The 24659-nt window shown below is 36.1% G+C and overlaps 1 protein-coding gene across 3 annotated transcripts in view; it reads left to right on the top strand.

Moving 5' to 3' along the window:
• Positions 1 to 3522: 3522 nt before the first annotated feature.
• Positions 3523 to 24659, top strand: part of ABCB5 (ATP binding cassette subfamily B member 5) — a 54230-nt gene continuing 33093 nt past the window's right edge. For 2 of the 3 annotated variants that reach the window (XM_039332373.1, XM_039332382.1), the window contains exons 1-14: positions 3523 to 3637; positions 9062 to 9168; positions 10065 to 10149; positions 10232 to 10289; positions 11052 to 11199; positions 12718 to 12784; positions 13147 to 13338; positions 15615 to 15786; positions 16402 to 16526; positions 17398 to 17575; positions 18697 to 18810; positions 19980 to 20090; positions 20421 to 20546; positions 20733 to 20936. In XM_039332373.1, coding sequence (XP_039188307.1) covers positions 9078 to 9168; positions 10065 to 10149; positions 10232 to 10289; positions 11052 to 11199; positions 12718 to 12784; positions 13147 to 13338; positions 15615 to 15786; positions 16402 to 16526; positions 17398 to 17575; positions 18697 to 18810; positions 19980 to 20090; positions 20421 to 20546; positions 20733 to 20936 — 1671 coding nt within the window. In that variant the 5' untranslated portion in view covers positions 3523 to 3637; positions 9062 to 9077. Of the gene's footprint in view, positions 3638 to 9061; positions 9169 to 10064; positions 10150 to 10231; positions 10290 to 11051; positions 11200 to 12717; positions 12785 to 13146; positions 13339 to 15614; positions 15787 to 16401; positions 16527 to 17397; positions 17576 to 18696; positions 18811 to 19979; positions 20091 to 20420; positions 20547 to 20732; positions 20937 to 24659 lie in introns of those variants that run through there. The other variant, XM_039332391.1, reaches the window with a different exon arrangement.

Here is a 24659-nt window from a genome sequence, read left to right as displayed (position 1 = left end):
ACTGAGACTTTCTTTATTTTATTAAAAAGCATGTACCAACTAACACTATGACGGGCAGTGGAGGGCAATATTCACAAGGCCCTCTATTGACTACCGTGGCATATGGAAGATTGCAATTTCTAATATAAGAAGAATGTATGGTGAAGAACATGAGTTAATAACGTGGAAAAGAAAAAGAGATGTAGATCTGAGTGCAAGTGGTATGTCTTGTGAAGTTATGAGAATATCTGCTTTTGGTTGCTTACCCTGTTATCTACTAACTTTTACTAATCTGAATATGCATCCTCCCTAGAATGGGAAGACAGTAAAGTCAACTCCTTACTAACTCTACTTAAGATACAAACACCTTCCTGTGACAAGCTATTATTTACTCATTGAGAATATATTAAAGTGGTTCATATTTGGATTGAGAAATACACTACGGGAGTAATAATCTTGGAATGTTGAATCATTACACTTATGTAATTGTTGGCGTACTCACTACTTAGTTCAACAATGACAACACATAAAAATAGAATTTTGTAAGTTAATGATAATTTAAAGCTGACTTTTGGGCTAGCTATTCTCTCAACCCAACCCACTTCACACAGTATTGTTGAAGGAAAATATGAGGCAGGAGCACTGTCTATGCTGCTTAGAGATGTAGAAAATAAAGATGGCATAACAACAACAAAACTAACATTCCTATGAATTGTGATACTTAAAGATCCATAGATGATTTTGGGAAAAAATTATGCAACATTGACAATGAAGATGAACAAAGAGAAGGCATTATTGACAGATAATTTCAGTGGCTGGTTGAGAATGAAAACCAGGAAGTTGCAGAATGAATGAGAGTGAGTATCTACTTAGAAAAAGATTAAGGATTTCAAATATGTGGCTTAATAATACACTATTCATGTTACCGCATGAGAAAAGAATTGAACCTAAAAGACAAATTAATTTGGTGATTGATAATGAAAGATAGAGAGAATTAGTGGATAATTATTAGAACTAGTCTTTGGGTTATGGTGGCAATTGGGATTATTGCCAAGCAATGTGCTATAAAGCACAACATTACAGAACTACTTAATTTATCAACAACAATCTCCAGCAATTCCAATTGGTTTTGTAACCTCAAGACATGTAGGCTGTCAAATAGGAACTGGCAGAAGTCACAGTGTTTGTGGGTGCTATGGGTGATAAAGGAGACTGAGAGAAATCCCTGGGAGGCTCAGGGAAGATTAAGTGTGAATTGGGGAGAGTGGAGAGGGGGGTGGCCTGGTTAAAATGCAAGTGCAGGAAAGGCATGGGGTGAAGGACATGGCATCACACGAGTGCAGAAAAGCCAGGTGATTTAACAAAGCAACTTGCAGTCTTTCCTGCTGTGCTCTACATTGACTTTGCCTGACTTTGCTTGGGAGAAGCCAACAAGAAAGATCATAAATAGTGATCAAGTAACTGAAGTACAAGTGCCCAGATCATGAGCACAAGGTTAACAGGAATGGTATAATAATTGTATCTCAAATTCTCAACATCTGAATATAGAATAGGTTATTACTAGATAGTATCAAGAAGGACTTTTTGTCCAGACATTATGAAAAGTGATTTCTGATGTGAAGCAATAGTTTATAGGCCATTCTGAGTGATGATAATAATCACTGTAGTCTACTCAACTATGATGAATTCAGGCTGATCTAGATATAGTATTCCAAATCATTGCCAAATGACTGTACTATAATGATAATTTCTACAATTGTGAGAACAGTCTTTCTATATTTATAATAATCTTGATGCATCTATTTTTGTGATATGCCTAAGAAACACAATCTTAAATCATCACCACAATTTAAATCAGTGTGATTTAAATCTGAGTAAAAATGATTAAAGTTTCCATCACCTAAGTCAAGTTTAAATCAAAAGATTTCACTATTATAATAATAGTGAATTATTGCTATAATCTTGATGGGTTAAATGTGTTCAGATCACTATACCAACAAAATTGCTTAGACTAGTTATAGTATATTATGTTTTCTCTTTTTCTCCTTTTATGGTATAAACTAGACTTTACTGACCTAACAAAAAGTTGCATGCCCCAAGGCATGCAAATATCCAGTAGTAGCTGAAGTAGTAGAACAAGAAAATTCAGGTGGAGAAAGAAAGATGTTCACATTTCCCCTATACCGGGAGCAGCCTAATCCAATATGCTTTTACTCTAAAGTAAAGGAAAGAGATGATTTCTTCTTTTAAAATCCACTTTTTTATATATCTGATGAAAGAAATCTAACACTGCTATTCAAAAGTCAGTGTTTTAGAGAAATGACAAGGTGTACCTGGCAGAACTCTCTGTTCTAAATTATTCAGATGTGAGAACATCAATTGTTCAGTAATAAAACAATCTATCATACTAACAGACATTTGCTACTTAGACAAAACACAGACACCAGTCTTAACATTGGCAGCTGGAAAAAATATTCATCCATTCTGACAGCCATAGGCTAACTATAAAGTACAGGACTAGGTCTGCACCTTCAGCTCTGCCTTCCAGAAGAGAGGAATTGCCTTAGGGCTCAATAGGAATAATATTCAATACCACTTGGCTGAAGATTATTTTGGGTTGTTTGCCTCTGCAGCCATAAGAGATTTTAGAGCCAAGCAAAAGTGAGGGGGGAAGGAAGTGCTTTTATAAAATGTTATGTATGCAGGTATGCATGGAGTAATGGAAAACATGTTAAATTATGGGGTGGTTTGCTGGGGACAGTTGATTGTGAAGTGTGATTAGGCAGATGTTTGACAAAATTCTGAGGGAAAGGAAGCTAAAGTTGACAATAAGCAACATTTGAGAAATATTCAGACATGACCTTAATAATCCATGAATATTTAAAAGGTAGCATTTGACACTGGTTGTACTTAGGTCAGCTTTTGAAAACTGATAAATGAGATTCAACAGTATTTGATAAGGGACATGATTCCCTGACACTGATCAAATCCAGAAACCACTCCACTAGTCCTAAACACAGTTAATAGAAAATAACCCAGAATGAAAATAGTTGGGTTTACCCACATAAAATTATATATAGCCTTTCACTGAATGGCCATTATAGCCCAGGGAGACTGTATGATCCAGAAAAAATCAAACCTTCACTTTCTTAGTGGAGTTCGGGAAGGGAAAAAAAAAACCCGGAGGCAGGTAAATTATTACTGAGATTATAAACTAAACTACATTTCTCAAAAAGTCTGTTTCTTAATGATCAGCTGCACCTATGCATTCAGGTTTGTTTTAAAAGACGAATAAAGACTTTCGGGTGGAGGATGATGCAGACGGGAAGGCACGAAGAGAGAAGATGACTTCTTTCGCTGACTTTATGAAAGCTTGTTAAATGGAAGGGCTCCTTTTGAAGACAAGCAGCTTGTTATCCCTTACTGAAACCCGATCCGGGAGAAGAGGTTGAGCTCTCTGGGCGTGTCTCCCCAATAGCTTCGAGCGAAACATTACATTACCCTTTCGAGGCAAAAAGCAGGTGCCTAAACCCACCTCATCAGCCAGGCGAGGGCATTTGCCAGCTTTCCCTCGACGCAGAAGGAGGATTCTCGCTCGGCTTTAATACTTGGAACTTATAGCTGAAATCCCCGCGTGAGTTCCCCCAGAAGGTTGTAGGTGAGGAGACGCAGAATTGAAATCTGAGGCCGGGGAGGTGGTGGATGAGGATAGAATGCAGGCTTGATAAGTGAGTGCAAATTACAGAAAAGGATCCTGCCACGTGAATGGCAGTGCAAAAAAGAAAGAAAGAAAGAAAGAAAGAAAGAAAGAAAGAAAGAAAGAAAGAAATTCAACTAAGATACGACACTCTCTGCTCTTTTTTTTTTTTTTTTTTTTTTTGCAGGTAAAAGACAATTTTAGTATCCTACTCTCCCTCGTACTGGTCCTCTTTGATTATTTTTGAGCCACGGAAGAGCAAAACTATTTATTTATAAGCCACAAAACGGTTTGTGGATCATGCACTCCCTACACACACGTGTGTGTGTGTGTGTGTGTGTGTGTGTGTGTGTGTGTGTGTGTGTGTTGAGTATTGCTGTTTTCCTCAATCTCAGGTTTTAAAATTATCCCACAGTCCTCAGTCTATATTTGCTATATAGTATTGGTGTTGTAATCAGTATCAGGAAATCATGAGATTGGGTATTTGTGTCTACTTAGACACAGTAATGGGATTCAAATATGGGAACAACGGGTTCTTTGTCTGGATGCTGCTTCCTGAAGTCCATTGTGGGCCTGAGCAACAAAAAATTAGCTACCGGTTCTGCCAAAGTGGTGTGAACTGGCTGAATCCCACCTCTGCTTAGATGGCAATTAAATTCAAGATTCATAGTAGTGTATGCTCAATTAAGGAGGAGAATAGCCACTACTAACCTGTATTGTAGGAGGTTGTTGGCCCAACCAACTGCCATATTCATTGGAGTTATGATGTTCAATACTCAACATCTGGAAGACTCATATTTTAACATCACATTGTAAGGGTTAAATAAATATGTATTTAAATAGCTTCACAACGAGTGTCTTCTGGGTGCCTTCTCATTCTACGAAGAGGCATGAATGTATTTAAATTTTTAAAAAAGAATACATACATTCCTTTCCCTTTTCTGAACTTGAAACAGGAAATTCTATCTATCTATCTATCTATCTATCTATCTATCTATCTATCTATCTATCTATCTATCTATCTATCTAACTATCTAATCATCTATGCCTTTAAGTCAGCCTTGATTCTTGCTTGACTGCCTGAACAAGTACCTGCAGTTTTTTTAGCAAGATTTCAGAAATGATTTGCATTGCATGCTTTGTGGGTCTGAGAGAGACACAGTGACCCAAGGTCACCCAGCTGGCTTTGTGCTGAAGGCAGGACTACAATTTATGGTCACCTGGTTTCTAATCTGATGCCTTAAGTCCCATATAACAAACTGGCTCTCCCACTCAACTAAGCGTCTCAAACTATGAATTTGTCAGCATTACTTTGTTTGCAAATTTAATAATTGATGTGGACTACAATGACAATTCTTTGAATAAGAGATGAATTTGGTTATAGATTGAAAATGAGTTTATGGTCTCTGTGAGCTATCCTATTTTTAAAATGTCTTACATTTCATATATGTTTAAATATATTAGTCATAAATAGGATTTATATGTTTAGCTTAAACAACAACTGTTGAAACAAACCTGGATTTTGGACCACAAAGAAAGAAAGTAAATAATATAAAAATATAAGTCCTTTGGTATTTTACTCTTTCCATGTCATCTCTTTACACACACACTGCAGTCTAATTCATAATTGGTTCTATGTCTTGAAGTGGTTTGCTTTATTTGAGTAAAGTTTATTGTAGGATTCAAGCCATTATGTTTGTGGTCTGAGTGCCTGGAAATTGCAATTGTTTATTTAAATCAGTGGTTCTCAACCTTTTTAATGCTGTGACCCCCAACCTGTTGTAAGTCGAGGACTACTCAACCGGTCGTAAGTCGAGGACTACTCAACTGGTGCAGCACCGTTTGCAGAATGGGACTTTTGGCGGGCTCAGCAGGGCAGAGACAGCCTGGACAATTCCTATTGGCTTTTGAAAGCCAATAGAATTAGACTCTATTCAAGAAAGTCTATTCTATTGGCTTTCAAAAGCCATTAGAATAAAAGGGAGTAGCACAGCTAAGGAAAAGGGGAAAAAATGGCGGACTGCATTGTTTAGCGACCCCCGTGAAATGGTCGTTCGACCCCAAATGGGGTCCCGACCCACAGGTTGAGAACCACTGATCTGAGTAATCACTGTTTCCAGTTAGCACAACATTTTAGATTTCAGTCCATGCTAACTGGAAATGATAATCAATCTGGGTTTGGCCAACATGCTTAGTATTAAGAATCCCATGGACCAATATTAAGAGCTACATAGGTTGGGAAATAGGATATCTGTCTGTCTATCTATCTATCTATCTATCTATCTATCTATCTATCTATCTATCATCTGTCTCTCAGACAGACAGATAGATGGATGGATAGATATAGCGGATTATCCTAGTATTTTCACCATATTATGAAAACCTCGGCTGATCATTTAACAAACCATAGTTTAGGAGAAAATATGTCTTATCTAATACATGACACAAATCACTCTGTATTGGTACATAAATATGTGAATTATACTTCATGCATTTGTGAACATGTGTCAGTAAATATATTGGTCTTTCATAGACCTCAATTCTCAGTTTTTTTGCTACAATTGAAAAAGAGCTATCCCCCAAGAAATTACATTTTATATGAGATGCTTTAGTGACCCCTTCTTGACATATGACCTTCAGAAGTTTGAGCTATAACTCTCATTTATCTGGATGTGATCAGAGACTTTATCCAACAGATATTGATTGCAGCTTGTGGTTGAAGCCATGAGTATGATGCCACTTGGCTAATGCCAGTAGTTTAAATGGTAATATTGTTGGTGAAGAAAAACACAGAAAAAGAAAGATGGAAGCAAGAGGGAGAATAACCCTTAAAAGTTGCTGTATTCCAGTTTCCAGCAAGTCCAGCCAATAAGATAAATGGGGGGAAATAATATTGTGTTCATATCCTGCTCATAAGATTTCCTGTGGCAATTGATTTGCTATTGTGTGAAAGAGGTTATTGGAATAAGCAGGCCTTTGGAATGAACTAGTACAGTCTTATAAATTTGTAGGAGATTACTCTATTTTTTCTTATATATTTATTAACCTTTATGTGTATGGAACATAAATACTTTTGGTTAATATATTATCTTTCATTATGTTAACTGAGAAATTATATTCAGTAACTTCAAGTAATAGAAAATTCCCATTAAATAAATTTGGATGAGAAAAAAGACATGGCAAGGAGAGGAGACAGCTCATGAAATTAGTATCAGCTATCAACCAAAATGAATTGTCATTCTTTTTGTTACTCATCATGTTTCAAGGTTCTGTTGAGTTAATAGGAAAGCAGGCTTTGGCTAACAAGGATTTAATTCAGGATGAGGAGTCTGATCTGTCATTACTAAGATTTGTTGAAGTCAGAAGGATTTGGCTTCAATTATAATCTGTCTGGTATAATATTTATATTGGTGGTTGGGGAGGATGGTTCTGCTTGAATTTTATTTTCCAATTCCAAGAAAAAGAATATATATCTTTCAGGCTAAGATATGTATTCATATGTATTATGTCTTATAGTTTGAAAAAGGTGTTTGAAAAGCTGTGTCTTAAAAGAAACTTCATTCTCATTTGCCAAAAAGAAACAGCAAAAACCAGGGCTGCAGAAAGATAAAAGATTCTTCCAATCTCTCAGGACCCAAAATAACCTCTGAGCTAGAACAGTTCTGGATGAGACCATGTGCCATAGGCTGCCTAGCCATCGGCCATTTAGATTTCAGTTGCACTTTGGCAAAAGGAAATGGACAGGAAGAGAAGACTAACCTGGAAAGTAGATGGGGAAGTTTAGTAGAATCTCTAAAAATGTTTTCCAGTGAGAATTTGGCCTATTTCTTGAATATTTTTTTTTTAATTGTGAGCAATCAGTTAAATTATAGAGCTTTTGGGGAAGCAAATTCCTTAGCAAGACATTAGTTTTCAACAAGGCATGTCTTCCTTCCATAGAAACATAATGTGAGTAAGAAGAACAATTAGTAGGAGAATATTCTGCTATTACTTGCAGAACCATATGATTGGTTAAGGATTGGATATTGGAAAAAATATTTACAGAAATGTCTGAAGAATGTTTAGGGGGCTTTCTTCCTTTCACAACAAATTATCTAAATAAGTTTATTAGTAAGCTAATTAAACACATGTTTAAATGTTTCTCAAACCTGATATTCTGAAGTCACTGTTGCTTATAACAGTGTTGTTACAATACTGTTGTTCCTGTGGCATGAACTTTGATCTGAGGTTCAGTGTGCCCTTCTGGTATTCTTATGGTGGTGGGTTAATCCAGTGGTGCCCAACCCCCAGCCCACAGACCAGTACGGGCCATGGCATGCCAGCAACTGGTCCTCACAAACAAGCAAAGCCCCATCTGTGAGATGCAGGCAGCACACAAAACCATGTGCCCTCTGATCTGTGGAAAAGCGTCTCTCCACAGAGGTTGGGGATCTCTGGGTTAATCCTGTTATGTCCTAAAAGTCATGTCCTGCTTCCCTGAGGCTGTGGCTGATGGCTATGTCCTGTGTTGGATTTTTTAGGTGAGGGGTTGTTGGTTCTAGGGATCTTTGTCTTTCTAATCCCATTAGCTCCTACCTTCCTGGCTCCAGTCTTTCTGAAAGGATTATAAAATTTGTATTTCTACTGACCTGGTTTCTGTTTGAGGCAGAGAGACTTGGGGGTGGGGTGGGGGTTTCTGCCTTTTAAGATCTTCTCCATTATTCTTTTGGGGAAATATAATATATTGCCTGTTTAATATTCTGCAAAATATTTCTTTCTCTGGGGAAGGGGTTGCTGTCTTCCTACATAGGGAAAGGTTTAAGGTTTTTCTTTGTATTATTGTAATGGATATTTACATTTCTGGAGGGTTACACTACTATTAAACTCTTTCTACTCTCAAACTGGCAGGAAATTAGTCTATCAATTTCCAGAAATTACAGTCAAAAGGAGCACCAAAGATAATAGGGTTTGTAGGCTTGGGAATCTTAGGTTGTCACTTCCTGCTAAACAGATGAGGAAATATATTTTCAAAGTTTAAGTAAAATAATCAGATGGTCCTTTGCTGAGACAAAAATATGGAGTACATAGGACTACATGCCAATCAATGAAGTATGAAGTTTGAGCTTCCTTGACTCAAGATGAAGGTGACATAAACAGAGGTAGGATGAATTTCTGGAAACCTTCAGATTATGCTGAATAATGTATACATTTTAGTCACTATTTTATAACAGGGAAAGCAGACAAGAAGTAATTAAATTAAGTTGATTTCAAAACTTTTTTAGAATCTGGATCGTGAGAAGACATTTGACTAAAAGTCAACATTAAGAAAAATATATTAATAAAAGTGTTTGATATGAATTTTAAAATGACCATATTATTTCTGAAATACAATTTCTTTTGATGTAGATTTGTTTTAAAAAAAATGATTGGTTCTTCAACTGAAATTGGGCCAGAGAACAAATCAATGAAGGATAATTCTCGAAGTTACACAGTGAATGATGTTTCTATACCTGGTAATTCTGATATTTCTAATAATTTATTTACATTTATATATCTTTTTCTAAGCTATCTATAGTAAATATATCATTACATTATAACTGATAACTAATCAAGCAAATTACTATGTCTTTTTGGAGTTAGAAATTTCACATATTACAATGTTCTTTCCTATGCCTGAAAAAAGGGGAGGTCCCTTTTAGAATAGAGTACTATAATAATAAGATAATGTCCATAACTTTGAACTATGAGGTAGGAGTCATTGAAATTCACCCTAAGAAACTTTTGATAAAGGGTAATCTCAGTGGTGGGGTTCAGATATGTGAACAACTGGTTCTCTGTGTGGATGCCACTTCCAGAAGTCCGTTCTGGGCCTGGGTAACAAAAAATTAACTACCGGTTCTGCCGAAGTGGTGCGAACCGGCTGAATGCTGCTCCTGGGTAATCACAGATCTCATATTGTTCCATTAACATATTAAGGTTTTATATTTTATATTATGTCTCTGGCCTACAGTTCACACTTTGGGAACATTCAAACATTGTTGAAATAATTTGAGTTAAATAATTTTATTTAACTCTGGTATGCATTCATATACAGTAGTTGTTGAATGAAAACATAGTCTGCTGTCTTTTTGCCTTATATGTGAGCAATTTCCTATTCTGTATAAATATCTTTTAAAGTTTCATGTGAACATTTTATAATGATGAAATGAAATAGAAAAAGGCAAATAATTTTGTTCTGCTAATTATTGATTTATAACAATCAATTTTTAATCCATGTTTAATTTCTTAATGTCATTTACAGGGTTGCTTCATAAGCATGTCAATTCTAGACCTTTTACATTAATTTTTGCAGGTTTATTTTTGTGTAGGTAGATAAATATATTAATAATGTAATCTGCTTTCCCATTAGAAATTCAAAGCAATGGCTGTGACAATCCTGCTTTCCAAATGGATGAAACTACCATACAAAAGGGTCATTTTAAAAAAAAGAAAATGTAAGTGTAATTTAAGCACTTGCACATTTAATTTATTAGAAATTGTTTCAGTTGACTTACTCTCCTGTTCAAATCTTTTTAGAAAGAACAGTGAAACCTCTAAGAAGAAAGAGAAGCAAATGATTGGATTTTTTGAATTGGTTAGTTTGTAATTATATTGATATGAGTTCTCTTTTTTTATTTATTTTTGAAATAGGGGAGTGGATCAGTTTAGAATATACATTTTTCACTGGATGAGGCAAATAGTTACTTCATTGTATAATACTTTGTAAATCTTTGACTGAAATATGTTTTTCTAGCCTGCTTAAAATTTCAGGCTGAGGCTGACACTTCAAAACAAAGTAATTAAGCTATGATTTTCCCCTCTAAAAATACATATGGGGGCTTAGAAGCAATCAGGTAAATAAAAATGATACTAAATGAAGACACTTTCCTCTGTAACTTGTCTATTTCCCCCTTTTTAATCTAAAGCATATTTTAAAATGAAACAGGGTGGGGAAAGAAATATATGGAATATAAAAATTAGGCATCTTGAGAACCAAATTGCCTATTAATGCAATGACAGTTGGCAAATGTTTGATATTGAGCATATATATTAAGTCTTCCAATAAAAATAATGTGTAAATGCTTCTGTCTTACTATCATACAAACCTATTACAAATTATGTAAGTACTGGTTGACCAATCTGGAAACAAGATGGCCAGGACCAGAATCCAGCTGAACTTAGAGGTAAAAGATAAACAAGCATTTTTTTTTTTGTAATATGGTTTCCAAAATACAAATTAGATGCAATATGCAGTAGTACTTAGCCAGATAATTGTCATCAATAGCACAATCTTGTCTGTAAAGCTATATGAAACCTTCCATCACCATTTCATTTAAAATTTTCTGTATCCATTTAGTTTAGCTTTGCAGATGCTCTAGATATCATTTTAATGATTGTGGGATCAATCGCAGCTGTTGCAACAGGAACCGGACAACCAATTATCATCGTCATCTTTGGCCAGATGACAAACAGCTTTGTGGTAACTAGTTTTAATGTGTCTACAGGTAAGAGCTGTGTATCACACTAAGCGATAATATATTGAATTATGATATAGCACCCAACCAGCCAATTGTGGCTTATTAAATGCTTAATGCAGCATGTGAATCTATTGACTAAGAAAACTAATCTGGAGAACTAAGACTGAACACTAATGAACAATTATGAAATATAGCAAGAAAATCTTTGCCCCATATATTCAGAATTTAATATGAAAAATTAATCTTTGATTAATTATGTACCCTAAAATCATTTTTTACTCTTAGGGATCACATAGATTTTTCTCCATGATAATCTATCCCTAACCTCTTCTTTCAAGTCCTTCAATGATGCACCCATTGCCACTATAACTGAATTATCTACCTTGCTGCTAGTTAATCTTTACTGGAAAATAAAAAGCCTTTGGGCAACTTAGTGATGGATAGCCATATTTAGTTGACAACCCCTTTTGTGTTTTTACCAAAACAAAGAAAAAATCCTTATATGGATATATCTATGAATCTGGAAGCTTTCTTATTGTGTAAAATAGTCAATTTGCCATCTGGTATTACCTGAAAAACTAGATTTTGGGATCAGATCTAGAAAGTAATAATTTAATAAATAAAGGTTACTTTCTTTGGACTTTATAGGACTTTAGACTATATCTCTGTGGAGATTTTCAGTCATCCAGGTCATAGTTGTCTCAAAGGTGCTTTTTTTTCCCCTTCAAAATGCAACTGGACTTTTTTTTTCCTTTAGGAAGAAGAAGAAAATGTTTTGCTTGTCATCCTGGAAGCTTCATCAGTTCTGATAAGGGGGGGGGGGAATGGAAGGATAGGTTCTGACAGGATGTGGGGGAATGGAAGGATTGTATTTCTTTGCAGTCAACTGGTCATTAGCACTTTGAAAGAGGGGTAAAAGAATCTATCTATGTTAGAATTGAACACCCCTCCTTCCACAGAGGGGGAGGAATAAGACACCACCAGTTTACAATGCAGCCCTTGCAGCAGTTCCAAGAAGATTCCATAAGCCATTGCACTCTGATTCAGGTATTCCTGAAAGTGCAGATAAACCCCCCAAGTGCCCTCAACAGGCCTCAGAGAGTGCTAACAACCAAATGACTGCAAAGAAATACAATCCTCCATTCCCCTCTCCCCATCCTATACAAACCTATTCTTCCATCTCCCCACCCCCCACCAATATCAGAATTGATGGAGCTTCTTGGATAAGAAGCAAAACATTTTCTTCTTCCTTCTCAAGGAAAAAAATAATCCAGTTGCTTTTTGAAGAAGAAAAAAAAGTACCTTTGAGACTTTAGAGCAGTGTTTCTCAACCTTGACAATTTTAAGGCATGTGGACTTCAACTCCCAGAATTCCACAGCCAGCAATGCTGGCTGTGGAATTCTGGGAGTTGAAGTCCACATGCCTTAAAATTGTCAAGGTTGAGAAACACTGCTTTAGAGTATGTAAAAAAAATTGGATTGCATTGCTGTTTAACATCTATAAATTATCTTCTGATACTCCTGTTGTTGTAATCTCCCTTATAGGAAGTGCAGAAATCAATAACTCAGCCTGCCCTCAGGCTGCCTCAGATATAGAAAATCAAATGGCCTCGTATGTACCTATATATCTTTCCTCTTCTTCCTATTTGTAACTGGCAAACTGTAACACATTTCATTTTATGGTTAACTTATCTGATACTGAATTACTTTGAATTTACTATTTTATTATAAATATAACAATTTAATATTGTTCTTTATTTACATAATAAAATATTTGATTTTATATTCATTATCATTGATTGACTGTATTGATTGTTTGCTTGATTATTATCAACTTTCTAATTTCTTTCTCCTCTTCTTTGTCCACAAGAATGTACTTTAAGTTTTTAAACTGGGAACTATATTTGGGCTTTGGGGCTGAAACTGTAGAAATAAATTATTAACATATGTATTGACTCCTCATGTCTTCCACAGTCATGCGTACTACTTCGTTGGAATTGGCTTTGCGGTACTGCTCTGTAGTTTTGTTGAAATCTGGACCTTTGTGACTACCTCTGCAAGACAAACATCAAGAATACGTGACAAATTCTTTTTTGCTGTTCTTCACCAAGAAATGGCCTGGTTTGATATCACACCAATTGGAACATTGAATACGAGACTGACAGAGTAAGGAGGACTTTTTTTAAATATGAAATTTGGGGAAGACAATCACTGCAACGGACCAAAAGAGGACCAATTTCCATGGTTCATTTAGTTGGGGACCAAATGTGTATTTCTATTTCATCAATTAACCACATTCACTAATTATATTTACTTTTTGTTTTTAAATGTTTTCCAGCCTTAGAACAGAATTTTCAGAGGGCAGTTTATAATAGAACTTGTAACCCTGAAATTACAATTTAAAAATATTTACATGAATTAAAAATAGATAATGTAATATTAAAATACATATTAGACATAGGATTACCAGATATATGAACAGGCAAAGGAGTACATGGATAATTGGAAAGAAGGACAAATTGGGGGGGGGGAGAGGATGCACTATTTAGTATTTGTATTTATATTCATTGAAGGGGAAGGAATTACAAAGGAATAAGCATGCAGATAATGAGGAATATACATTGAGAGGAATGTGCTAGTTCTGGATGTTTGCCTAGCCCTTTTCAGGCTCCTAGTTCAATCCAGTTAAAAGACAAAAGCCTTCAGTGGGTAACTGATTAAGATTTTATCAATTTCAGACATCAGCACAAGCCAGCTGATAGGTACTAATCAACCAATTAAGATCACTGGATAGAGATGATTAACATGACTTTAGCATTTGTTAAGAAGTACTGTGCTGTTAAGAAAAGCTATTCAGGAAAACATACCTTTACTGAACATCTGATAATCCCAGTTAGAGCTAGAGTCTAAATTCATTAAAGCTCTATAGCACCTTAAAAATTAAAATATTAACAAAATAATAAGCCTTGATAGAGCAAAAATAATTTTCCCTGGCAATGGAGGGACAATAAGACAGAAGTCAGCTCAATCTCACAAAGGAGGGATTTCCAAAGCTGAAAAGTCACTACCAAGAAAGAACGGTCAGATAAAAGAAAAACTTCTGCTTAAGAAGCCATGCTTTTTCTCTTCCTTAATCAAATTACTAACGCTGTTTATGTGGCACCATTTTCCAAAAGTCAGAATCCTCCCTGATCACTGTTAGAAACCAATAGTAACTGTATGAGTTCATAATTGCTTGGAGGAATTTCATAATTATTATTTATAATAAACCATGATCTCTGCTCAGCATTTTATCCCTAAATTATAAACATGAATTAAGGAAGCAGTAAATGCTCCAACACTGGAAGTTTTTAAGAAGAGACTGGACAGCCATTTGTCCGAAATGGTGTAGGTTTCCTGCCTGAGCAGGGGGTTGGACTAGATGACCTCCTTTACTATTATTATTGTTGTTTTGTTGTTGTTGTTGTTGTTATTATTATTATTACAATAATTATTGAATGTTTCTGAATATTGTCCTCTGTTGAAATCAGACTCACAAAATGAGCAAAACTATAGTTTGTCAAACGTTCAGTATTTAGCATTATTCTATAATGTTCAGTTTCCCTTCATATATTTTATGCCTTTAATGCAGTGGTTCTCAACCTGTGGGTCGGGACCCCATTTGGGGTCGAATGACCATTTCACGGGGGTCGCTAAACAACACAGTCCGTCATTTTTTTCCCCTTTTCCTTAGCTGTGCTACTCCCTTTTATTCTATTGGCTTTTGAAAGCCAATAGAATAGACTCTCTTGAATAGAGTCTAATTCTATTGGCTTTCAAAAGCCAATAGGAATTGTCCAGGCTGTCTCTGCCCTGCAAACGGTGCTGCACCAATTGAGTAGTCCTCGAGTTACGACCGGTTGAGTAGTCCTCGACTTACGACCGGTTGGGGGGTTGCGGCATTAAAAAGGTTGAGAACCACTGCTTTAATGAATTGTTCCATTCAACTGAGAGCATATCCTTGAGTATGGAGAAATGTTAGAGGGATTTGCTCTCTCTCTCTCTCTCTCTCTCTCTCTCTCTGTGTGTGTGTGTGTGTGTGTGTGTGTAGGCTTTGTAGAATAGGGATGTTTCCATTTGTTTCTGAATGGAATAAAATAATAAAAATAGCATTGGGGAGAAAATTTAATTCTGGACAATTTTTCAACCTGGGAATCTGCTGCAATTATTCCCTGAGCATATTTAGTGAGGCATATTTTTTTACCTGTATCCCAAAACATAAATTTCTAGAACTAGGTTTCTGGAACTGTTAATTATAGACAAAGGGTATTCAACTATCATCTGAAATATCTCATAAAAATGTAAGCCGCTACATTTGATTTTTATGTATGCTGATTTTTTAAAATATGTGAATTAAGATAATTGACAGTAACTATTCATCCTCTGTTCTGTTTACATTGCAGGGATATTAACACAATTCACAAAGGCATTGGAGACAAGATTGGTATAATAATCCAAGATTTTTCAACATTTTTGACAGGGGTTATTATAGGATTTTCATATGGATGGAAGCTGACGCTGGTGATATTGTCTGTTACTCCTCTTATTGCTGTTTCTAGTGCCTTATGGTCATATGTAAGTTTCTGGGGTATACATATTAGCATAACAGAGCTGCATAATTGTTTCCTGATGTAGGAAATTCACTACTGCAAATTTTCAAATGAACAATACCATCATATACTCAAACATTTTTAGTGAAGCAAAGCCTACAATCCTTCAAAATAATTAGTTTCATTGTCAGATGGTTTCTGCCAACACAATTCCCCCTCTATTCAATATCCAATGAAATGTGGTGTCAGAATGCAAGTAGGCGGCAATATAAATTTTCTAAATAAAATAAAATAAAATAAATGCACTTTGTGTAAATAATATGTATATTGAACTTTTATTCAAGGATATATTCATATTCAGAAGTAAAACATATAAATGCTCTTCTGTTTTTCTGTTAGATTAGATAAATTGAGTTTCACCGGTCTGATGCTCTTCAAATGTTTTTCCAACAGCCTAAGGAAGGGCAGCAGTATCTTCCAACATTTCTGGAGGGAAATAGATAGGAAAAGCTATCTAAAATGATTATGTGATTATAATTTAAATTTAAATTATGAATAGAATAGAATAGAATAGAATAGAATAGAATAGAATAGAATAGAATAGAATAGAAATTGAGTTCAATTATTTTTCTTGAACCAGATACTATCAGCATTGACTGCAAAGGAGCTACTAGCTTATGCCAAGGCAGGGTCTGTGGCAGAAGAAATTTTGTCAGCCATCAGGACAGTTGTTGCTTTCAATGGACAGAAGAAAGCTATAGCAAGGTAAGATGACATTTAAATGTGCATAGGACACTGCCTTATGCCAAGATACCAATCAATTTGTCTGAGTACATTTTATGTTAATATTTTATATTAATATGTATTAAGTAGTAGTGCTTCTGCAATCTTCCCCAGATCTTTATGAACTAGAACAGGATCAAAGGATCAAAAACAGGTACAGTCACATTAAGTCTTTTCCAAACCTTAAATTTCCAGGCATCAGACTGTTTGATCTCTCTGTAAATAACTATTCTTTGGACATAAGATTATGTATGTCATGAAAAATTGTATAGATTAGATTTTTTCCCCTCTTTCTTTCCAAAAGCTAAAGGGAAGCAAAAAATATCAGGAACAAAAGCAATGCTCCAATGTAGTATACAAATATACTTCACCTACTTAAATTAATGTGGCCAATAGTTCCCACAGTCAGGATGGTAACTTGGATTATGAAAAATTTGTGCCCTCTCTTGTTCATACAGTTATACATAAAACACTTTCCTAATGTTTAAATTACCATAAAAAATAAAGTTTTGTGAGTTTTCTGTTGCTGAATAATCGTGAAAATTTTGGAGATCCAATTTATTCACATGACATTAAAGTTCATAATGTGCTCTGGCTTGTTCCTGTAATTTGTACTAAATTTCAACCAATGCGTAACGTCAGTTTCTTCAATGGAACATCACTGGATGAAATGTCCTGCTTTTCTCAGGGGAATGTCTTGTAAAAAGACAGACCAAAGGAAATGTCAGTGAGATTTCAACAGCTCCAGGAACTCAATTTTTTTAAAGGAATGATTAAAAGGTACAAATGTATGTTTATAGAAAAGATGTATCATAAAACTGTGCTAAATCTAACATGCTGGATCTGTTTTCAGGTATGATAAAAATCTAGAAGAGGCTCAGTCTATTGGAACAAAAAAGACAATTACCACTAACATTTCGATTGGTGTGTCCCAGTTTTTGATCTATGGATGCTATGCCCTTGCCTTCTGGTATGGAACCAAGCTCACAGTAGACGAAAAGGATAACTATGATATTGGAAGAGTATTAATTGTAAGTTTACATTTTCTATTGAATGCAAATGTTTAAAATAACTATATGTCTAATAAATCTATTAGATAAATTTAATAAATCTATCATCTAATAAATCAAAAGGTTCTTTCAGGATTTGTCATCTTAAGAAAAAAGAAAAGTTCTAAAAGTGCTGACATTGTTAGATAGGCACCTGTTTTGGGACTCTGGGTGTATCTAAAATGCATGAGGTAAGGATGCAAAATATTTTCTAAGAGCATCTTCCTCAAAACATAGTGGATGAATTCAGACCGAATGTATATCTGAATTCATTCTGTTGGTGTTAAAAGTCAAATATCGATTAAATCTATGTATAGACATGCATACATAGATAAGCCTTGACACTGAAAGTGCTGTCAGAGGCATTTGAAGAGATCAGAAAAGTGAAGGTGGTGGCCACAACTATGCAAGCAAGCCCCACATTTTTTCACTTGTGTCATGCATGTGATGCACATGAAAATGAAGGGGCTTTACAGACATGGACACAATGAGAGATATAGTATAGTGTGTGTGTGTGTAGTAGTAGTAGTAGTAGTAGTAGTAGTAGTAGTAGTAGTAGTAGTAGTATATATTACTACTTAACTCTGCACTAGCTGGCCCACAAATTGTTATCCACAGTATTCTGTTGCTTTTCTTTTCCAAGTTAAATACTAGCAATAATAATCTCTATATGGAGGAGATGCCAATAGTTAAAGGAATTCATTATAGAGCATATAAACATGATTGCTTACTTGCAGCATATATCCAGCAAGATGATCTGTGCTGAAAATCATGTTACTAATCTTAAATTCTTCTTGGTGGGAAAATTACCTTTGAATTAAGGTAGCTTTCATCAAAACAGATATAAATAAAACATCAGTGCTGCTTGATTATATGAAATGATCATATTATGAATTGTTACTATTTTAAAACTATGTTTAAATCAACCTATGAAAATTATAGCTATATTCTGGATAGGGAGACCATGCAGCTCCAGAGTTGCTGCACTGGATCTTTGGCCACCCTGCACCCTCATACTGACTGTAATTACTCTGCTGACTTATTAATTGAATCCACAGAATTGAGCACTTGTATTAAACTATTTTATTTCTTTTACTTGACAGGTTTTCTTTTCTGTGCTTATTGGTGCATTTGCCCTTGGACAGGCTTCCCCCAATTTGGAGAATGTGGCCAATGCTCGAGGAGCAGCCTACCAAGTCTTTAAAATTATCAAAAAGGTATCTATGGGCTATAATATATAAATATATTTACGGATATTTGAACACTTCATTTTTGTATTTCTTTGCATCTTCTTAAATAAGAGGAATAACCCTATGGCATATCACTTGAAGGAACAGAGGAATCCTTTGGCCAACCAGGCAATTGCATAAAATGTCGATTCCTTGTTATGGATTTAGAATCTAATTGCAAATGAATCTAAGTTTGATTGTGTTCAAATTTGACAACTTTAAGACTGGGGAATTCTGGGAGCTGAAGCCCACATATTAAATTTGAAAAACATTGAATTAAATCTTGCAGGAGTATCCTGCTTAGGAAAGAAGAGCCTATGGCTATAGTGGTATGAGAATGATAGGATTTCAAAAATCTAGAGCCTCACTGCCTTTCCTAGCATATTCACATGAATAAAATGAGAATAGAACTTGTGAACTATTTCAGCACTGAAAAAGAAGATGAACTGAACTTAAATATTTTTTCTTATTCAGCAATATTCTATTTGATTTCCTTTATTTACTATTCTAGCTTCAAAACAACAAATTGTCCATTTGGTAATTATGGATGGAAGTATATGAACTGAAGGCAAGAACAGAATTGTTTCCTATTTTTGTTTCAACTCTTGGTTAAGTTTCAGAACATTTAATTTGTTGATTTTTGATGTAGTGGAATTACCAGTAGAAGGGGAGGCGACCCCTCTAGGGGAAGTAAAGAGTTGGTTAAGGGGAGGAAATGGCTGAGATTAAGCCCTTAGATCTATATCTGCCATTTTCCAAGGTAGGGGAGACAATCTGGCAAGATTCTTGTAATAAAGGTGATCAGCAATAAAGTGTCTACTTGGGCGTATTCACAAATGATTCCTGTTGTTTGCACCTGACAATTATATGAATATAACAAGAATCCCAAATGAAATTTCTAATATATTTGAATTTAATTAGCCTTAATTGCTAATGATTCTCATATAGTCAAGCCTTGGCTCTGAAATTTATAGGACATCTATTTCTTATTTGAAAAGGCAGCTATATTTCTCAGAAATGCAATTCTGTAAGAAGAAAAGTAATGCATCATTTCCCATGCTTTACATCTCATACTTATTTAACATTGGAGAAAAACCTGCCTGTATTAAATCTGTATGTATAAAAATTACAGATTTCTTTCCCAATTATTTTTCTAGCCTCGTCCCATAGATAGCAGTTCCACTGAAGGATTCAAGCTGGATAAACTCCGAGGAGAAATTGAATTTAAAAATATCTTTTTCAGTTACCCTTCTAGACCAAATATTCAGGTAAGACAGATTTTTTTTCTACCTCTTTTTAGGCCTGTAAAAGAAACGCTGTTTTCTGTATGATCAGGGAAAGGTCTTAAGAATATGTAATTACAAGCTTCGTTACAAAATAGAAACACTCTAGCAGTAATAAAAATGTGTAATTATAGAAGATAAAGGATCTTTCGTAGATATCTTAAATAATTTTAGAATGTTTTCACTGACTAAAAATATGTTAGATAATCTTCAAGAATATTTTTCATGTATTGCAGGCATGACCTATACTGCATTAAGCCAGAGAGGTGACTAAAACATTTTAAATGTATATTTTTATATTTTGAATAATTCCAGATTCTTAGAGGTTTGAATTTAAAAATACAACCTGGACAGACCATTGCTCTTGTTGGTTCCAGTGGTTGTGGGAAAAGCACTACTATTCAACTCTTGCAAAGATTTTATGATCCACCACAAGGACAGGTAGGTTCATTTTAATGCAAGGACAACTAGGGTATCTTATTATTGGGACTTCTGGACTTGACTTTTCAATAAAAGGGCTGACAACACCAACAACAAAACCTCTAATGTACAATACCTAAAAAAGCTGTCTAGCAATCAAACATCTACACTGGTGGCTCTTACAAACTTCTATTTTCCTTCCTGCAGATCACCATAGATGGGCATGATATTCGGACGCTTAATATCAAATGGATGAGGAAAAACATCGGCATTGTAAGCCAAGAACCAGTTTTGTTTGCTACCACAATTGCAGGCAATATTCGTTATGGCAGAGAGGATATTACTGATGCTGAAATTGAAGAAGCAGCCAAAGAAGCAAACGCTTATGACTTCATAACGAAACTTCCTGATGTATGTAGCACAATTTTCACATTCTTGTAAGGATGATCCTCTAATAAGGATTGGATAATCTGTTTGTCCTCACCCATTTATGTGCTTTTCAGGTCTATCACACATTTTTTCTTTAAGCACAATATACTTTATCATAGAGCAATTTATTGAAGCCAGTGTCATCCAACTAACCTTAACACTTGACACCTTGTTGTTTAGCTGATTCTTTATATCTAACATCTTTAACCAGACTTTGTTAAACTAATAATTGTCAGCGTTGGTCTTTGTAGGAATGTCTACAATGATTTAAAAAAAACAAAAAACCCGGGCAAAGATCTTTGCAAAAAGCTAAAAAATACAGAATGTTGGGATCAAAGCCCCACCCATTGTATCCACATGAGAAAACATACAAAAGAGAGAGGGCTTCAGTTGTGGTCTTAATTGCTATTTAGCCTGCTTTCACATGGGCCCGCACATGCACACACCCACACACAGAGTTGCTCTTTTGATCTTTTTCTATGGCTAGTTAGACAAAAAAGTGGAATTTATTTCTATCAGTAAACAATAAAGCACACTTTCCACCTACACCTACAATGCATGTATTCTTTCCATGCTCTATAATATTATCAAACTAACTTAAATGAATTTTCATTGTTGTTATTAGTTGCGAAGTCGTGTCCAACCCATCGCGACCCCATGGACAATGTTTCTCCAGGCCTTCCTGTCCTTTACCATCTTCTGGAGTCCATTTAAGCTCACACCTACTGCTTCAGTGACTCCATCCAGCCACCTCATTCTCTGTCATCCCCTTCTTCTATTGCCCTCAATCTTTCCCAGCATTAGACTCTTCTCCAGTGAGTCCTTCCTTCTCATTAGGTGGCCAAAGTACTTGAGTTTCAACTTCAGGATCTGGCCTTCTAAAGGGTAGTCAGGTTGATCTCCTCTAGGACTGATCAGTTTGATCGCCTTGCAGTCCAGGGGACTCACATGAGTCTTCTCCAGCACCATAGTTCAAAGGCCTCAATTCTTTGGCGCTCAGACTTTCTTATGGTCCAACTTTCACAGCCATACATTGCAACTGGGAAAACCATGCCCTTGACTATACGTACTTTTGTTGGCAGGGTGATGTCTCTGCTTTTTAGTATGCGGTCTAGATTTGCCATAGCTTTCCTCTGCAGGAGCAAATGTCTTTTAATTTCTTGGCTGCAGTCCCCATTTGTAGTGATCTTGGAGCCCAGGAAGATAAAATCTGTCACTACCTCCATTTCTTCCCCATTTATTTGCCAGGAATTGAGAGGGCCAGATGCCATGATCTTGGTTTTCTTAATGTTAAGTTTCAAGCCAACTTTTGCACTTTCCTTCTTCACCCGCATCAAGAGGCTCTTCAGTTCCTCTTCACTTTCTGCCATTAGAGTGGTGTCATCTGCATATCTTAGTTGCTGATATTTCTCCCGGCAATCTTAATTCCAACTTTTGATTCATCTAGCCCTGCCTTTCTCATGATGTGCTCTGCATATAAGTTAAATAGGCAGGGTGACAGAATACAGCCTTGCTAGACTCCTTTCCTAATTTTGAACCAATCAGTAGTTCCGTATCCAGTTCTCACTGTTGCTTCTTGACCCGCATATAGGTTTCTCAACAGACAAATAAGATGGTCTGGTCCTCCCATCTCTTTAAGAATTTGCCACAATTTGTTGTGATGCACACAGTCAAAGGCTTTAGCATAGTCAATGAAGCAGAAGTAGGTGTTTTTCTGGAACTCCCCTAGCTTTCTCCATGATCCAGCATATGTTGGCAATTTGATCTTTGGTTCCTCTGTCTCTTTGAAATCCTGCCTGTACTTCTGGAAGTTCTTGATCCACATACTTCTGGAGTCTAGCTTGTAGGATTTTAAGCATAACTTTACTTGCATGTGAAATGAGTGCAATGATGTGATAGTTTGAACATTCTTTGGCATTGTCTTTCTTTGGAATTGGAATGTAAACTGACCTTTTCCAATCCTGTGGCCACTGTTGAGTTTTCCAAATTTGCTGGCAAATTGAGTGTAGTGCTTTTACTGCATCGTCTTTTAAGATTTTGAATAGCTCAGCTGGAATACTGTTAACCTCCACTAGCTTTGTTGCTGCTCAGCTTTCCTAAGGCCCATTTCACTTCACATTCTAGGAATATGGTTATAGGGACGTTAAGCTCATTAAGCTCATTCTTGTATAGTTCTTCTGTGTAATTTTGCCAACTTTTCTTAATCTCTTCTGTCTCAGTTAGGTGCCTGCCATTTTGGTCCTTTATCATGCCCATCTTTGCATGAAACGTTCCCTTCATATCTCCAATTTTCTTGAAGAGATCTCTGGTTTTCCCATTCTATTGTTTTCTTCTATTTCTTTGCACTGTTTATTTAAGAGGACATTCTTATCTCTTCTAGCTATTCTCTGGAATTCTGCATTCAATTAGGTGTATCTTTCTCCCTTGCCTTTCACTTCCCTTCTTTCCTCAGCTATTTGCAAAGCTTCCTCAGACAGCCATTTTGCTTTCTTGCATTTCTTTTTCTTTGGATAGTTTTAGTTGCTACCTCTTGTACAATGTTGCGAACCTCCATCCATAGTTCTTCAGGCACTCTATCAGATCCAATTTCTTAAATCTATTTGTCACCTCTACTGTATATTCATCAGGGATATGATTTAGTTCATACTTGAATGGCCTAGTGTTTTTCCCTACTTTCTTCAATTTGAGCCTACATTTTGCAATGAGAAGCTCATGATCTGAGCCACAGTCAGCTCCTGGTCTTGTTTTTACTGACTGTATAGAGCTTCTCCATCTTTGGCTGCAGAGCACATGGTCAATCTGATTTCTGTGTTGACCGTCTGGGGATGTCTATGTGTAGAGCCATCTCTTGGGTTGTTGGAAAAGAGTTTTTGCTATGACCATTGTTGTGTCCCGAGCCTGCAAAAGTAGGCTTGGGACGTTGCTTTGGTCCCGGGCATTCCAAAAGCTGCCCGGGACCAGACTGAGAGGCACCAGCCTTGTGTGCATGCTCAAGGTGCGAAAGCGCTCTGCTAATTGTTGCCATTCTGTCCGGGGCTCTGGGCAGATAAAGAGAGGCCTGCATGGCATTGCTCGTTGTTGTGGTTTTGCTGTTAAAACGAATAAAGAGCTGTTAACTGCACAATGAGTCTTCATCATTCGCCCACAATCAAAGGACATAACACTGGCGACGAAGGTGGGATGATTTACAAGCTGAAGAAAGAAAATCTGTAAAGACTTACCCAAGAAATCCTGAAGAGGAGAAGACAGTGTTGGAATTAGCATCTCAGCCTGCCAGTATAGCGTCGCTGGAGGGTGAGCTCAGCTGGAAAAAACCCTTTCCCCAATAGAAGTTGTAGAGGAGCGAGTGGTGAAGGTTGTAACTACAGGATGGCAAAGATTGGTCGTTTATCCGAATTTGATGTCTCACACCCAGAGAGATGGGAATCCTACGTTGCAAGGGTGGAGAATTACTTCAGGGTAAACCAGATTAGAGAAGATGGCTTGAAAGCTGCAACCCTGTTGTGTATCTGTGATCAGGAAGCTTTTGAAATTGCAGAGAACCTGGTGGCCCCTGCACCTCTGGAGTCAGTAACGTATACTGACTTGAAGAAACTTCTAAAGGAACATTTCCAAGCCAACTTGTCTGTTATTGCATGGAGACACACGTTTGAGCAAAGGGACCAGAGGGCAGGTGAATCTGCTAAGGACTTTATTGCAGCCTTG

This window comes from Crotalus tigris, unplaced genomic scaffold, assembly GCF_016545835.1.
Source record: "Crotalus tigris isolate CLP2741 ecotype Arizona unplaced genomic scaffold, ASM1654583v1 scf7180000017624.2573661763:2888555, whole genome shotgun sequence".
Lineage (NCBI taxonomy): Eukaryota > Metazoa > Chordata > Lepidosauria > Squamata > Viperidae > Crotalus > Crotalus tigris.
Note: the sequence above shows the minus strand (reverse complement) of the source record. Positions and strands in the feature narration are given on the sequence as shown.